The 17,996-nt window shown below is 38.5% G+C and overlaps 1 protein-coding gene across 12 annotated transcripts in view; it reads left to right on the top strand.

The window, feature by feature from the left end:
• The window catches only part of ARVCF (ARVCF delta catenin family member), a 281,584-nt gene extending 263,798 nt beyond the window's left edge, over window positions 1–17,786 (top strand). For 6 of the 12 annotated variants that reach the window (XM_073559056.1, XM_073559058.1, XM_073559060.1 and 3 more), the window contains 7 exons: window positions 303–414; window positions 3,965–4,055; window positions 5,961–6,014; window positions 7,810–7,901; window positions 8,386–8,409; window positions 11,538–11,652; window positions 12,442–17,786. In XM_073559056.1, coding sequence (XP_073415157.1) covers window positions 303–414; window positions 3,965–4,055; window positions 5,961–6,014; window positions 7,810–7,901; window positions 8,386–8,409; window positions 11,538–11,639 — 475 coding nt within the window. In that variant the 3' untranslated portion in view covers window positions 11,640–11,652; window positions 12,442–17,786. The remainder of the gene's footprint in view (window positions 1–302; window positions 415–3,964; window positions 4,056–5,960; window positions 6,015–7,809; window positions 7,902–8,385; window positions 8,410–11,537; window positions 11,653–12,441) is intronic. The other 6 variants (XM_073559061.1, XM_073559064.1, XM_073559057.1 and 3 more) reach the window with 5 other exon arrangements.
• Window positions 17,787–17,996: the final 210 nt, after the last annotated feature.

Consider the following 17,996-nt stretch of genomic DNA (forward strand, 5'->3'; position numbering starts at 1 on the left):
CGAGAAAATCTCGCCATACGGATGCTTACATGCGCAAAATACGCGACCACACCTTGATTACAGATGACATACGGAGCACTATTTAGGGTTCATTCATCCGTATTACGCAGGTAAAATAATGACCGTATTTTGCGTCGGTTAGTGTGACCCCGGCCTTATGGTGAGCTATTGGACTGCAAAAGGCCCATACACTGTTCTTCCACCTGGACCCTTTGCTGTTTATGTCTGTCAGTGTATAGCTATGTTGCAGTTTGGTGGTGAAAACAATAATGATGTCTTGAATCTTCTGCTATTTTACTCAGTCAGTGTCCAAGAGAGGTGAAAGCTGCCTCCCATGTCCTACAGATGATCTGGAGCTATAAGGAACTCCGCAGTGCTCTTCAGAAAGAAGGATGGAACAAGGCAAACTTCCAGGTAAAGATTTCCCATGATGTTCTGCTCCTGTTCGTAATTTAAGAACAGAGATCAAATATATTAAAGTAACACTTTCAAATACTGACCTGATCATACTGGTACTTTAGCAGTGAAATGTTGCTAGAACAACCCCTACCATTACAGAAATATTCTGATTTATAAGATTATCTGGTATGTCAGACCCTCTTTATACATTGTAATTTTTCTCCAAATGCTGGGATTTTAGATTTAAAGGGGCATCTCAGCAACAAGAAGTTATCACCGAACGATCAGTGGGGGTCTCACCATGGATATCTCCACTGATCGCCTTTTTTGTATTATTATATCTCTGGCAGCCCAATAAAAAATGAATGGGGCTGCGGAGCACTGTCACTTTATTCACACTAAGGACAAAAGTGTCATGGTTTGGTAGTCAGACCCTTTACATTATAGGGAACGTGTTACGTTCCTCATGCCCTCCAACCTTGCACCATTCACTTATGTATCCGGAAATTCCCTACTAACCAGCCCTGTATAATGTATTTAGGTAAAAAATCGGTTTAAAAAAAAAAACCTTTATATTGTCCCTGTTTTCTATGCTAATGAGCATAGAAAACCAGAGAGGTATGTGACACAAAATAGTTACTAAATAACATTTCCCACATGTCTACTTTACATCAGCATAATTTTGGAAACCACTTTTTTTTTTTTTTGTTAGGGAGTTATAACTGTTAAAAGTTGACCAGCGATTTCTCATTTTTACATCAAAATTTACAAAACCATTTTTTTTAGAGACCACCTCACATTTGAAGTCACTTTGAGGGGTCTATATGGCAGAAAATACCCAAATGTGACACCATTCTAAAAACTGCACCCCTCAAGCTACTCAAAACTACATTCAAGAAGATTATTAACCCTTCAGGTGCTTCACAGGAACTAAAGCAACGTGGAAGGAAAAAATGGACATTTTAATTTTTCCAACAAAAATTTTCTTTTAGCATCAATTTTTTCATTTTCATGTGGGTAACAGGATAAAATGGATCAAAAAATTTGTTGGGCAATTTCTCCTGAGTACATCGATACCTCATATGTGGTCATAAACCACTGTTTGGGCGCGCGGCAGGGCCCAGAAGGGAAGGAGCGCCATTTGACTTTTTGAATGGAAAATATGCTGGAATATTTAGCGGTTGCCATGTCGCGTTTGGAGAGTCCCTGTGTGCCTAAACATTGGAGCTCCCCCACAAATGACCCCATTTTGGAAACTAGACCCTCCAAGGAACTTATCTAGATGCATAATGAGCAATTTGAACCCCAAGGTGCTTCACAAATTGATCCGTAAAAAAAAATACTTTTTTTCACAAAAATGTTCTTTTAGCCTCCGTTTTTTCATTTTCACATGGGCAACAGGATAAAATGGATCATAAAATTTGTTGGTCAATTTCTCCTGAGTACACCGATACCTCATATGTGGTCATAAACCACTGTTTGGGCGCACGGCAGGGCCCGGAAGGGAAGGAGCGCCATTTGACTTTTTGAATGGAAAATTAGCTCCAATCGTTAGCGGACACCATGTCGTGTTTGGAGAGCCCCTGTGTGCCTAAACATTGGAGCTCCCCCACAAGTGACCCCATTTTGGAAACTAGACCCCCTAAGGAGCTTATCTAGATGTGTGGTGAGCACGTTGAACCCCCAAGTGCTTCACAGAAGTGTATAACGCAGAACCGTGAAAATAAAAAATATTTTTTTCTCCACAAAAAATATTTTTTTAGCCCCCAATTTTTAATTTTCCCAAGGGTAACCGGAGAAATTAGACCCCTAAAGTTCTTGTGAAATTTTTCCTGAGTACACTGATACCCCATATGTGGGGGTAAACCACTGTTTGGGCACACATCGGGGCTCGGAATGCGTACTGCGCATGTGCCCACCATTTTCCAAGATGGCGGCACCCATAGATGGGACACCGGGATGGCCAGGGGGGGTTAGTGAGTATCGTGGGGGGGAGCGTGTGACAGCGGCAGCCGATCGCCGCCGTCAGTCGTTGGCGGCGCCCGATCGCTGCCGTCAGTTGGCGGGGGGGTTAACTTAGTGTCTCCAGCCATGTCCGATGCTCTTTCAGCATCGGCCATGGCTGGATTGTAATATTTCATCAAATTTTATTAATGAAATATTACTATCGCTCTGATTGGCTGTTTCACTTTTAACAGCCAATCAGAGCGATCGTAGCCACGTGGGGGTGAAGCCACGCCCCCTGTGGTGAAGAACAAAGCCCCCTGTATCTGTGGGTCGGGTGACCTTTCAGTGACCCCGGTCACCCGACCCGCAGGGGGGCTTTAAAGTCATGACGCCACATAGGCGTCATGGGTCGTTTTGGCACGACTTTTCATGACGCCTATGTGGCGTCAAAGGTCATGAAGGGGTTAATCTTCAAAGTGAGCCTAGAAATACCACTGTAGTCGCATGTGCCTGCATCGGTCATTCCCATCTCACAAATTAACCCTTGATATTGCTGCCTATGTGGCGACTAGTGCTGTGATTCTGGACTCATTTCGAATCTTAGTTTTCAAAGTGAAATAAATTAAAAAATAACTTGCCTTTACAGCAACATTAGGATCAAATTCCAAAAGTTTATCAATACATATGAAGGGACACTGAGCAACATCAAAACAGAATAACCCTTGGAGAACTCAACAGTTCTTAGCAATGGTCTGAAACCTTGACTCTGATATCAAGCGTTAATAATCTTCCCACGAAACCATTTATTTTATTTTCAGTTGTTGCAGTTGAAACGTGCTCCTGTTGCCTTCAAAGTTTCGGTTTTTCATGCATTTGGTTTATTTATTTATTTTAATCACTTGTACATCGCCATTAATTCCACAGCGCTTTACAGACATTATCAGCACTGTCCCCATTGGGGCTCACAACCTAGAATCCCTATCAGTGTATGTCTTTGGCGTGTGAGAGGAAACGGGAGAACCTGGAGGAAACCCACAAACACTGGGGAAACATACAAACTTTGAGTCACTTAACTGATCCTGTGAGATCCAGGTCACTATTGCTTTATTGCAGGCTAAGACCCTGCCTGTTAAAATGCCCCCACCCTTTTCCTGCCTTCAGCCAATGTGAAGGAGGAGGTGAGGAACTGACAGGCTGCAGGGACAGGAGAGATCTCCTATTTTTTTTTTTTTTTTTTTTTTTTTACATAGGAGATCATATATAAATGTAGAAAAGTGCCATTTGCATTTGACTTTCTTCTAAACATGAAAAAATAAACTTGTTTCCACTATTTTTTTTTTGTGCCAATTTCAACAGGGCCCCCCATAATCTCATATCTGTAGGGACCAGGACAGTCCAACTGACCATCTTGTCTCTTGTCAGGGAAATTTTTTTGAAGGGTGGGAAGGGTTGGAGTCACAGGAGCACCAGAGCGGTCTCATACCCTCTCCTTATGAAATAATTGACTGAGCTAAACAGACATGGCCAAAATTTGTCTTCTTATATCCATTTTTTTTCTACTTCAGTCTTAATAGTAAAGTTTACTTTTAACCTCTTTGCTTCAATACATATACTTTAGTCTGCCACATCAACGCTTCCAAAGGGATCGAAGGGTAATGGAAAGACTGGATTTGATGACAGCACTCTTCCGCTAGTGGACAAAAATCAAGGTGAGAAACACTACACAATTAAGCCTCAGAAAAAGATTTTACATGTTTCTGTGACTGATATTTTTAAAGTGTAACTGTCATTTAATTTTATTTTTATTCCATAAATCAATCATACATGTAAAAATCAGCAACTTTGTAATATATCTTATCAGAGTAATTGGCTTATTTCTCTGCCAAATTGATCAGTCATTTATTAAATTTCTCAATTCAGAGGTAAAATCTGTGAAGACAGACTTTCCCGTTACTGATATAGGAGATGGCAGCTGCTACAGATACAATTCTATGTAGATGGAGGAGGGAGGAGCTAAATGCAGAGCTCCTCCCTCCTCCACTCCCCCTCTTCTCTACATAGAATTGTATCTGTAGCAGCTGCCATCTCCTGTCAGTAATGGGAAAGACAACAAAAATGCAGAAAAAGCGCTGCAAAAACTGTGCAAAACCGGCTTTTTGTAAGCATATTCTTTACTGTCAAGGAAGCAGGTTTTGCCTGTGGAAAAAATGGCAGCAAAAACATAGCTTTAGGGAGGATTTATGACCACTATTGCCACCAGGGATCTTGGGGAGACTCTCCTCATTCCCACCTCCGATTTCACCCCATCCTGACATGCAACACATGTGTTACAGGGTGCGGACAGTTGTATGGAGTCTAATCTATAGGCCGTAGATGCTGACTTTGTTTCAATCGCTGCTGTTGAACATCTTAGCCACTCAGTATCATTTAAATGCAACAAAATCTATATCTGAGGTGATGGTAGAGAGGTTTGATATGGTGGCCGCTCCACTGGAGACAATGGTGAGGTGCCCTGTGGGTTACCACTGCAGATGGTACAACAACCTCACAAACCCTAGGCATGTAAAAAAATATTTTACTTAAAGTAAAATGAAGAAGGAAAAAAAAAAATATATATATATTATTATATTGTTAAGATCGCCCTCCCTTTTTCCCCCATTCTATGAGAAGATTTTGATTCTGTTTATGAAAATACACTAAAAAATGACCTAGTTCATCTGGTACAGATAGGGTAAATCCTGGGTGTGAGCCATGCTCGTGTAAGGCATTCCAATTAAAATCCATAAATACTTCTTTAGTCCAGGCGTAGGGAGAGAGCATAAAATTATTTATTTTTTTTTAAATATTGAATAAAAACATTTTGTGAAGGTGCAAGATCATGTAAATGGGGTATAGAGAAGATTTTATGCTCTATAGCTGGATGAAAGGTCTATTCTTGGCATGTCAATATTATCTAATCTGAGAATATAAAATAATTTAACTCACACAGTTAGTCCCTTTTTAAAAATGAAATATGCAGAAAAAAATGTATAATATTGGAACTCCAGAATTGCTGATTTTTGGTCAGTGCACCTCACACCCTCAAACAATGTGGTAGAAAGTATGTAAAATGTCGTATGTACACTAGAATGGTATAAATAAAAGTAGAGCTTGCCACGTAAAAACAAACCATCAGCGCTATTGGCAAAAATATAAGAAAGGTTTTTTGTAAGTTCTGAATTTTTTTTAAAAACAGGAAAATTTTACAAACCTATACAGTGATACCAAGCTTACAATCATACTGACCTGAAGAGTTCTCTTGCCTAGGCATTTTGAAATGCTGCAGTACACACTTAAACTGAATTAAAATTAAGGAATTCGATTTATGCACAGGCGCAGCAAAGTCTGCATTCTGGCGTAGTTATAGCCTTGCATTTTTCTAGAATGGATTTCTTCATGTATTGCCTTAGGGTTTACGCTTTATGGTCATTCTGCCTTGACTCTGTGCTTCCATGTTGGTTTCTTCAGAACGACATTTGCTACGAACAGATTTGCCATATCTCTTGTTTACACCTTTTTATATGTGGAAACCCCTTTGCAAGACTAATCAACCATAACTGAATTACACTTTACAGGAAATAAAAAATCTGGAAGTCGTGACATGATTCCCATGGGAGAGCTTGGCCCTGGTAAGCAAACAATGGAAGAGAAGATACAGTTCTCAAGAGAATTACCATTACCTCTGACTCTTCTATAAAGTCATCAAAATTGTCTTATATTAAAGGGAATCTGTCAGAAGGAGTTCAGCTCTCAAACTATTTATATGTGCATGTAGTGCTTTAAAAAAGAAGTCCAGCAATACCTTTACATGGCCAGTCTGTTACTACATTACTGAAAAATCAGAGTTAGAATTTCTATGCAATGGAGATTGTAAGGCTATGGTAGATCTAAAGCCTCTGTGACTCCAGCTCTGCTCCCTACCCAGTGTTTCCTCCTGCTTGACTGACGGCAGCTATGAGGTGTGGCTTCAGGCAAAGGAGCCATCAGTTAAAGGGAATCTGTCACCCTTTTTTTGAGATATCATATAATGATATAATTCAATTGTGTGTCACATAAGGATTCTCTTAGTACTTTTGCTTCCCCCTGACCCCGCACCTTTCATGCATAAATACCTTTTTTATATTGGTTCAGATGTATGTAAACTGCCGCAGTCCGGTCCGCTGGGCGGGGCTTATTCAACTGCTCCCCCCTCTCTGTCTTTTTCTACACAAGAAGAAATGCGTAGTGCAAGACAGGGAGGGGGGAGCAGTTGAATAAGCCCCGCCCAGCGGACCGGACAGCGGCAGTTTACATACATCTGAACCGATATAAAAAAGGTATTTATGCATGAAAGGTGCGGGGTCAGGGGGAAGCAAAAGTACTAAGAGAATCCTTATGTGACACACAATTGAATGATATCATTATATGATATCTCAAAAAAGGGGTGACAGATTCCCTTTAAGCAGGAGAAGGTGACACAAGTCAGTGAATAGAGCTGGAGTGACAGAGGCTTCAGACCTACCATAGACATTTACATATCAATTCAAATCCTGATTTCTCAATAATGGAGGAACAAACTGGCCATGTAAAGGTATTGCTGAACTTGTTTTTAAAGCCGCTACTTGCGCGTATGAATAGTTGGGAGGAGAGTGACAGATTCCCTTTAACTCTGTGTTGTACAGCTATAATATGTGCATGACTGCCAGCATTTAACTCCCTGCATGTCTGGATATGAAACGTTTCTGATAATTTTCATCATTGGTTCTGGTAAGCATGACCTAATTTGACAGATATCATCACAAATGACATCATCTCTGTCAGTAGTGCAGTTGAAATATAGATTTGTCTAAAATGTATGAAGTGCCCATTTATTGTGAGGCTTGTAACGTTTTGCTCTTTGCAATGGTATGTTACACAGTACCCATTTATATCATGTCTGTTAGGCCGGGATCACACATGCGAGGAATACGGCCGAGTCTCGCATGTTAATACCGGCACTGCCGGCTGCACTCTGGAGTGGAGCGTGCGGCTCCATGTATTGCTATGCGGCTGCACGCTCTGCTCCTGAGTGCCGGCGCCAGTGCCGGGTATTAACATGCGAGACTCGGCCGTATTCTTTGCATGTGTGATCCCGGCCTCCTACAGATGTTCATTGACTGTTATTTACACATGCTTATGTATTGTAAAAAGTGGCACAAGTCTATAGTTTTGTATGACTTATCCAGCAACATTGTCCTTGCTTCTGTTATGAGAATAAACCATGATGTATATGTGAATAGAGCCTTATACTGATTTACATGAGGTTTTTTTTCAACACTTTAATACCTGCCTAGAAAAGGGTTTATAGATATCGCCCGACTCCCAACCCAAATATGGCATAATGAGAGTAGAGCACATAAAGCTGGAATGGAAAAAGTCATATTGATTTTTTGTTTTTTTCCTTAGATGGATATTCCACTATTGATCACAGAGACAAGGAGCGCAAATACAGATCAAATGAAAACATGGGGGATCTGTCAGAGAAAGAGCCCTTAAAGGTAACTTATTCTCAGCAATCCCATAGATTTGCATGGGTGGAGGTTTAACCTGCGGAGCAGCGGCAGTGTCACTTGCTGGTGTATGGCATATCACACTTGCCGCTGTAGGTTGTGTAATTAATTGACCGCGGCATATTTGCCTTCCTTGAAATATGTTATTTTGAGAAATTAAATGGTGACATCTCATCAGAATGAGGCTGGATTTACACATCCATCATTTTCAATCCATCATTTACAGGTATTGTGATATGAGGCTGAATTTGGATCCAGAGATCTACTGTAAGTCCGTAGATTGTACTCGGACCATGAATGACTCATGTGTGAAGCCAGCCTAAACATGAAATACTGCTTTAGACAAAAATGTAAAGGCTTGACCTCATCCTTTTTACAGACTTGCATTTATTTCCTAGGTTTTTTTTTAATTTTTCAGTTGTATTTTTTTACTTTAAAGTTGTACTTTTTCTTCTTTCTTTTGATGATATAGCCCTCATTTAAAAAGGAAAACCATGTAAGTTTAATGACATCCACTAGGTGTCACTGCTTTAGTATGAATGTGCTGAACATATAAAGAAAATGAGAATAGTCGGCTAAGTATAGAAGCGTACTTACTGAATGTTCAGCCTCCGCTTTCATATTTCATCTAGTGGTCAGAGCTCCGTATTATTTCCAGTGTTCATGTGTTATCTGTACGCATTATGTTTTGTCCACTTGCATACTACAGACTGAAATGCAGTAAAATTGCCATAGAAATTAGGACCATGTCAATTTTTTTTTTTTTTTTAATAGCACCATTTATTTGCTTGCAACAAATTACATCAAACGTAAAGAAAAGCTATAATAAAAAATGACCTATTGTTTAAGTCAGGTTTTTGTGTTACATATTTTTGGGGCAATTTTATTTTTCTGTAATTTGATGATTTATGTTAAAAATCTTGCAATTGCTCTGGCAACTAGGCCTTTTAAGATTCTGACTTCTTATTTCATTAAACAAATGTACTTGTATCATAATGCACAGACCCTGTTCACTATAATATAAGCAGTAATCCTTTGACTGCTGATGAAAACTCTTCCTGCAAGGACAGGCAGTAACACAAAAGCCTTATTAAAACTAAAGGTTGTTTTCTGATGATAAAATAAATCTTTATTTTTATATAGCGCTAACATATTCCGCAGCGCTTTACAGTTTGCGCACATTATCATCACTGTCCCCAATGGGGCTCACAATCTAAATTCCCTATCAGTATGTCTTTGGAATGTGGGAGGAAACCCACGCAAACACAGGGAGAACATACAAACTCCTTGCAGATGTTGTTCTTGGTGGGATTCGAACCCAGGACCCGTGCTGCCCATGATGGCTCCTCTTAAACTTGTAGATGGGTACTGGTGTGGGTTAGCTAGTGGCAGGATGTAGAAGTGAAGAACTGTAGAGGGGCAAAGTGCACCAATAGGCAGTATGACACCTGGGGGTGATGGGACCACACTTGTTTAAATATGAAAATCCGCTGCTGCCTCCATGGCTGGAGGAGATATCTTCAGATGTATATTTGCCACAGTGGAGAGAATTGCGTTAGGTGGCCTGCGCTGTGAGAAATGAGGAGCCTGGGAGCTTCAGATAAGGTATTAGTACCAATGCGTTTCAGTGCCGGACCGTCGCCTTTCACCGGCTCAAAAAAACAAATGAGTCTCACTTGTTTTTTTTGTTGTTTTTACCTTATGGAAAGGCGCCAAAATGCACTGGTACTGAAAAAAAAAAACCTTATCTGAAGCTCCAAGGCTCCTCATTTCTCCCCATTCTGGAAAGTGGCCGCACATAGGCTCTCATACATTTTATGAGACATCTCCTGGTTGTTGCTAAAATGTATTTGTGACCTATAAAATGTATAAGAATATTTACTGATCTAAACAAATTTTTTTTTTATTATATTGAAAAATTCTTTGGCAATATTGAACGAATATAAACGACTTCTAGCAGCACACAACAATTATCCATACACTGATTAATTGGTTAAATAACAATGTCAAAAATATTCAAAATGCCAATAAATCTTGGGCTGCACTTCATGTAGAAATATGCAGGAAAAACAGTTTTGCTCCTTATATTGTAAGCAGGCTTAAATTAGAAGTGACCAACAACAATTCTTATAATTATAAAAACAGAACAGGAGGTTCATAGTTACGCGAACAACTCTGGGTATTGCAGCAAATTTCGGGTACACGAAGTTTCTCAGCTCCACTGTTTAAACATTGGTCACATGGTGGTATTTCTCCTCCTATATGGGTTCTCATGGATAGGGAGCATGCATATATTGCAATTAAAATGTTTTCTATATGGTAGCTTATAGTATGGAGACCTTGGACTTGGATTACAATCTTTATGTGCCTATAAACCATATGATTAAACTAGTGCCATTTAGTGGTTGACTATTAAAATAGCACCTTATTTTCTACTTGGTATCAATATATTTTTATCAGGATAGCCCTTAAAATAAATCTGTTTTTGGAACAATCGTTTTTCACATTAATTGTTCTTTATGCACAGGCAGTTTAGAGATTATGGAATATTCTTGTCTAAAAAAATCAAAAAAAACTTTTTGATTTATGTGGCTTTTTTTGATTAGCAAAGGAATTAGAGAGTAGTAATATAGTGTTCTTAAGCCCCCTTCTCACATAGCGAGATTGCTAGCGATATCGCTAAAGCGTCACCGATTTTGTGACGCAACAGCGATATCGCTAGCGATCTCGCTACATGTGACACTTACCTCCGACCCGGCTCCCCGCTGGATATCGCTGATCACACTCGAATGTCCTGGGCCATTTCTTCCTCGTTGGCGTCCCGCTGGCGCCGACTAGCGACGCTTTGATGCAGGCGGAAGTAGTCCTCATCGCTGCGGTGTGACAGGTAAGAGCGACCCCTGACGGATCGCTTATCGCTGCTGCGTCGCTGTGAGATCTGCCTGTGTGACAGCTCACTAGCGACCATTTAGCGATGCGCCAGCGATCCTGACCGGGTCGTATCGTTGTCAGGATCACTGGTGCATCACTAAATGTAACGGGACCTTTAGCTGCTACAAATTAATTTGTCTTATCTGGACCTTCTTCTTTCCAGCACCTTTTTCTGAAATTTTAATGTTTTTCATGTTATGTTTTTTTATAACTATAAGAATTGTTGTTGGTCACTTCTATTTTGAGCCTGCTTACAATATCAGGAGTTAAATTGTTTTTCAACTGGTTATTTGGTGTCAGGCCACACATCCAGGTGAAATATCACTCACTATGGCTGGGATAATTATGTGACTGTGATAGAAGCATGTGTGATAAGGGATTTTAGCCTCCTTTGGCCCAAATCTTAGTCTGCACAGCCTATTGTAGTTACCTACCCTTGTGAAGCAGGTTGAAAGTGCTGTCTTGTAAATGTCATATTTAGATATTGTATTATTTTTGTATTGTATCTTGATGTGATATGTTACATATTTTAGGAATACATAGGAATATTGCATTGCTCTTTTGCTAATGATTTGTCACTCCTTTCAACCTGTCACATAATTAACTCCTTTCCTTACAAGCCTTGGTTGGCATTGCACCTCTCCTTGCATTAATATCTGTTTTGCTCTCTTCTTTCCTTTACTGCTGCTGCAGAATGACTCAAATAAGAAACACATTACCCGGAGTAACAGGCCTACTGTCAATCTGGTGGATGCACGCGACACTAAACCGCAGCCTGTTGACTCCTGGGTCTAATTTTGCATGCATGGTAGGTCTGTCTAATGTCTTTGTGGGAACTTGGTTTTGTAGCTTTTCACCACTCAAGGTATCATTTCTTTACAAAATCACTCAAACTAAAGAAGATTTTAATTCTCACGGATGATGCATGATCTGTTGGTTTCTGAAAGCTTTGAAATGTGCGCTTCCTTTCTGTCCGGTTTCCCTTTTTATCTAACCTGCTTAATTTACTCTTTGTCACTGTAAAAAGTGTGATCAGCATGTATTACAAATGCCAATCTCAACTTCTATTTCTAAATGTCATACAATTTTAAATTAAATGGAGTTGAGGTGCACTACCAAACACCACCTGTGAATAAGAGTGGCGCTGTTTCTTCGAATGAGAAAAAAATCCAATTTTTTTTACATTTCTGATAGAATCACTTAAGTTTTCCTTCTTGATAAAAGTACAGTGAAAACAAAAATAAACTATTTCCTTCTGTTAAGCTTTCATGATTACTTATGACGGGATCTTGATAATAACTATCATTTATATCACTATCAAATATCCTTTGAGAGGTTAGCTTCATCTTCCAATCTAGTGCATAGTGATAAATGTTTAGGCTTGGAAGTTTACCCAAGGTTACGTTTCTGTATACATTTTGCAGGCTGGTCTTTGCTGCATTTATGATATAGAGTCTGAATTATATGCCAGTGCCATAACTTGTATATTTTCTGTTTTGTTTTTTTTTTTTGTTTTTTTTTTTACAATTTCTTCTTGACATCACCTCTTTCTGATCAGTCTTCCTCCAATGTACTGTTTGTTTGTTTTTTCTCACAGGGATAATCTTATGGTGATTTCTTTTTGAGAAGACCTTTTTCTGTTAATATTTTTTTTTTCCCAAACCAAGAATCACTCATTTTTAATATACGTCATTGCCCACCACTGCCATAATGTTTTCACAGGAGGACCACTTTGGTTAGAGACTGGATGAAAACTGCCATCTGCTGTGACTGAGAACCAAACTATGTGATCATCGCCAAAAACCGCTGTTGCTTAATTTTACTTCCGAACTGAATCTTTTTTAGTACATATGTATAGTATATATTCATAAAGTAACATTCCCTTTGAAGCTTCCTGCACCTTGCGCCATTTGAAGAAGAATCACCTTTCCGATTGAACGTTGAGATGGTGCAGCTCGTAAGACTAGAAGATTGAAAGAAGGGAATTGTTTTTATTGGACGCATTTCCTGCACGAAAAAAAAAGCCACAAAACTTTGAGGCATTGACTTAAATTGAGCACTTTTTCCATTTTTTTTATTTTTTTATTTTGGTTTGCTGCCTCAGCTTGAACTGTGAAAAAAAAAACAAAAACCGTTTTGTGGTCTGAGGTGCATATAATTTTATTTTCTTGCTATTAAACGATGGGAATATCATAAGGATTGTGGTTTTCACCAAGGTGGAGTAAGATGTAAGTTGCTGCATGGAATGAGAAAGTGGAGGAAAAGAAAAAAAAAAGTTAGATAGCGTCTGTACTGTAGACCCTGATGATTTTGTCCTTTTTAGAAAGTATCTGAATGTGATGTAAGGCTTTACACGCCGGCAATTGAGCTCCCTCCCCAGGTCATTTCTGCGTTCTGACTATGGAATGTGTTCTACACTGTCATCATTCTGTCAAATACTCAACCTTTAGCAAGACTTTTCTTAAGGACATGCATGTCATTAACTGGAATGCAGTGTGAGCTCATACATATACTTACATCATTTTATACCTGATGCTTAGTGGGTTGTAGAATGAAAGAGAATATATATATATATATATCTATATCTATATCACGGGACCCCCTACTGCTGGTTTAGCCAGAGACTGCGGCTACAGTACATTTCTCTTTGGTTGCAGCCTGTGTGCAGAAAATTTTGCTGTATATCGATTTTGCCTTTTATCTCGAGATTTCTCTCTTCATTCATTCTTCAACAAGATTTAGACCAATCAACCATCTACGAACTCTGCGGCAGTCTTTTATTAGCTATTCTCATCTTGCAATCGCCTCAACTGTTTCCAGATCTTTTACCATGAACACATTGCTGCAATTCTAATCCTTTGAATTAAAATAAGGAATTATGTTTACTGTTGAATTTTAATGTATTTTCAGTAGGTGCTCAAAAAGAAAATCCATAACGGAGGGTGAGGTGTGCATTCTTTTCTTGTGTTTGCAGGGATGGGGCTGGGTTTTTTTTATTTTTACATTAATGTAATATTTCATGCTGTACTAAACTTAATGTACGTAGATGTTTTCTTGGATGTAGAAAAAAAAAAAATCAAAGCAGTCAAGATCATCTTACTGGTCGCCATCTGTTAGCGTGAGTTGTATGGGGTCAACCTGCACCCTTGTAATCCTTAAATTAATCACGAAGTTCTGATGTGAATGCAATCAATTTATCTGGTTTTGATGCAGACAATTCTTGTGTACCATATTGAATTCTGAATAATTATTTAATCCACTACCTATTACAGGATGGTTGTCTTGTATACAAGGCTGCAGGTCCCCCCAGTCCTTAGATATGGTGTGCTGTCCAGACACACATGTATCCTACTCTAAACTTCAACGTTTACAGACTCCATATGCAGTCATATGATAGCAGCACTTTTATGTTTTTGTAGCCTTGTTTATTCTTAGAATATATTACTATACTTTCAAGAGAACTTTGAAACTATATCAGAGACAAACACTTTGAGATTGTAACTATACCCGAATAGAGGATTGAATCTGCTTTTTAACATCTGTATGATAAAGTATTTTATAAATGACTGTTAATATCTTTAGCATTATTCCTGTGAACAGTGGAATTTGCGCTGCCTTTTGCCTTGCAGGTCGGTTTTCATATGTGGTTGTATGAGAAGCTTTGAATTTAGTAGGTTCACGTGTGAATAATTTCACCCCATTGATCCAAGCATTGGGTTATAGGTTCAATAACCGATAATCTGCATTTGGCTTAATACATGTTTGAAAAATCTTTGAATAACCTGGCCAGAGGGGGATTAATACAGATTTAAAGACTGCTTCTTTGCGATCCCATATGATATCTGTGTATCCGTCATGAAGAGTCACATGACAGATGGTGTGAATTGTAGAAAGGGCAGACCATAACTCATTCAGAGTTGGATTTTAAGTAGACAGCTTTGTAGGAACATGACAGCATACAATTTTGTACCTATATCCATATGGCGATAGTAGCCTATATCCTTAATGTCTGCTCATAGTACTCTGAGTATACTACCATATTTCTAGGCCCGAGGTGATTTGTCAGAAGTGCTATTCTCAATGTTCTCAGAACTGCCATACAGAATATGAGCCTAGTTCAAGCAGAGCTTGTTACCTCAGCAGAAATGTGTGTGGACTGGACGAGACTTTTGGAAATAGAATACTTTTGGATAATGGACAAAGTAATTGTAAGATAAGGTTTTTAACAATATCTGCAATGCTTTTGTCTTTCAATTGTGGTTATAAACTGGAGACAAAACTATTCATTATCTGTTCTTGATTTTCAGTGTTTAAGATAAACTTTTACTAATCCTGATCTCTAAGATTTTTGCACAGGTCCACATACTCTGCAACAGAGAATAAAGGTCTGACCTTAGTAATGTCTTTTGCTGCGTGTTAAAAAGAGTCAAAGGGTGGCCCTAGAGTTTTTTTTTTTTTTTTTTAAAGCGGCAAGATGACAGGGGATGCATTAAGAGCGCAAAATAAATCCTACACACTCGAGAAAGCCTTTGTCAATCCAGTGATCTTGCCACTCACTTGGCTGTCCTGCAGTGGATGTTTCGAATACCCTCAGGTAATCTTAATAGCTAATCACTGTCCTCAGTGATCAGAAGCCAACCATGCTGCCATCACCCATGCGACAAGAGATTGGACAACACCTTCAAGATTTCATACAGCTATAATCATACAATTTGATAAACTGCATGAATGGCCCTACAGGGATTGTACACACCTAATTTCCCATCTCTATAGGTACCTAATTTATAATAATAAAAAAATGTTTTGGTATACCACACAATAATTGATATTCACACGGTCTTTTTCCTCCTGAACTACAGATCTTGTTCGCTTTAAATCATAATTGTGTAATTTATAGATCTTGTTCGCTTTAAATCATAATTGTGTAATTGTTGTAATTAAACTTATGAATATCTCCTGCCATTTGAAAATCAAACCTAATTTCAACTGACCTGAATATTTAAAAAGTTAGGGATTGGCCACTACTTTTCACTGATGGACTAAGTGGTCATTTGACACCTGGCATCTCCACCTACCCGATCTGCTGTTACCATCGTTGGCCGGAAGTTTTTGTATGCAGTCGCAACACAACAGCTCAGTCAACTGAAGATGCAAAATTCTCTATACTTATATCATGCTCCACTGTTCCACTGTAAAATATTGATGAAGAATAAGTCAGATGGTCTAAAAAAAATTTCTAACATCTCGCAAGATGCACCAAATTTATGATTTAATTTTATGCTGTTGAAATTGAGCCAGATGATTACTGTCCAGAAATTAAGAAACAAATATATTTCTGACGTGTGAAGTAGGTTTGATGGTCTACTGGTTTTACAATTTATTTGTGTATACATTTCATCCCACCAGTGATGCAAAACGTGATTTGAAGTTTAAGAATATCATTGAATTCTTATTTAGTGCAAAGCCTTTGTTTTAGAAAGTGTGTAATTACTCCATGTAGTGGAATATAAACAACATAATTGCTAAAAGTCCCAATATCTCTTATATTGTAAAGCAAAAAAAAGTAGAAAGACAATTTAGAAATCCTCTTGAAATTTGAGTCTGAAACTTTTGCTTTTTTTGGTTGCACCACTGTTTGGTGAAACATGTACATATAATATTCCAGCTAAATACCGATTCCACGCTTGAATATTTTAGCCAGTATTTTGCATCAGTATTTGTAAGCCAAGATCAGAAGGCGTTCCAAAATATGAAAAGGGTGCACGAATTTGAATTTTTGGCTTTCTCGAGGTTTACTCCAAGATTTGACTTGCAAATACTAATGTTAAATAGTAACCTAATAGTGTCCATAAAGGGGTTGTGTAGCGCCTCATATTTCTGCATTTGTCATTGAGAAATGCGGCCGCGCACTAGGCGGGACAGTTGCTGGTGATGTGATGATTGCCCTTCATTTACTCCTACTTTTATTTTTTGTGTTTTAAAAAAAGTGTGATAGGTTCATATGTTATTTTTTTCTTCTCCAACACATCTGAATATGTGAACAATGTGTAATGGAAAAAAGTTTGGGTGGCTGCGATATACCATGCATTGCCACTATGTCATGTTAGTGTTTATCATTAACCATGTATCTGCTGATTATGAAAGCTGCTCTGGTTATAGAATAAGTCCAGAGTCTGTAGGTGACCCATTCAGTATGTGTCTTGCCATGTTGCATAGATTCAAAAAGTTATCCTCACATTGAGGTTAGCATTGTAATAATTAATGATTGGAGAAGAGCATGTTAAACAGGACAAGCAAGAAAATATTCTAAACAACCCTGGCAATCTATCATGCATGGCGATCATTGTATTAGGTGGGTCAGAGATTTCCTTGGGGACCAAGCCTGTGCACATTAAGTATTGCTTTATTATGGTTGACAATAGCCCTTTTTCTCTTGTAGTCAAATGTTGCAAGACATCCCAGACTTTGCTCACTGTTCCCAAACTTTGGCAGCTAAAGTTTATTAAAGTAAACTCCTGAAAAAAATGTATTGGTAACTAAAAACAAACATGTTTGTAACTATCATGTGCCTTAAACAAATTTTTCATGATAGATATGAGCAAAGTGGAAAAAAATCTGCAGAAGGTTTTCGATCCTCCCCTCTCATTCTTTGCAACATTTTATTGTGTGAAGCCGGTGGGTTGACATGTATGTAGACTGTAATATAATTATTTTGAACAGGAAAACATTGGTTTTAAAGTGATTGTTACGTGAAAAGCTTTGATTTTTTGAAAAATTTTCCCCAAAAGTGATATATAATCAGAATCGAAGAATGAATTGAGATATCATTGTATATTCTATGCTGATGTTTTACTAATCTGGATAGATTTAATGCCTGTTAAGTGCCAGGTGTGAAAAGATGACAAGCTTGACCTGTTTTCAATAAACCATCCCTGGACCAAACATTGCATGTGATCTTGTTCTATGTTCTTTGGACTGCACCAGCAGGAGGCCTCTGTGAATGCCCATTCTCAATAGAACAGACTATATGAAGGCATAACACTACCTCTAGAAATTTATGACTTTTTTCTCCTTACCTTGTAGTTCTCATGTCTAATAACACTGTTTTATTAAGCAATGTTCATCTGGTAATAAATGTTATATATTGTCAAG

Source organism: Dendrobates tinctorius, unplaced genomic scaffold, assembly GCF_039654945.1.
Source record: "Dendrobates tinctorius isolate UK_male_01 unplaced genomic scaffold, ASM3965494v1 ptg000265l, whole genome shotgun sequence".
NCBI classification, from domain to species: domain Eukaryota; kingdom Metazoa; phylum Chordata; class Amphibia; order Anura; family Dendrobatidae; genus Dendrobates; species Dendrobates tinctorius.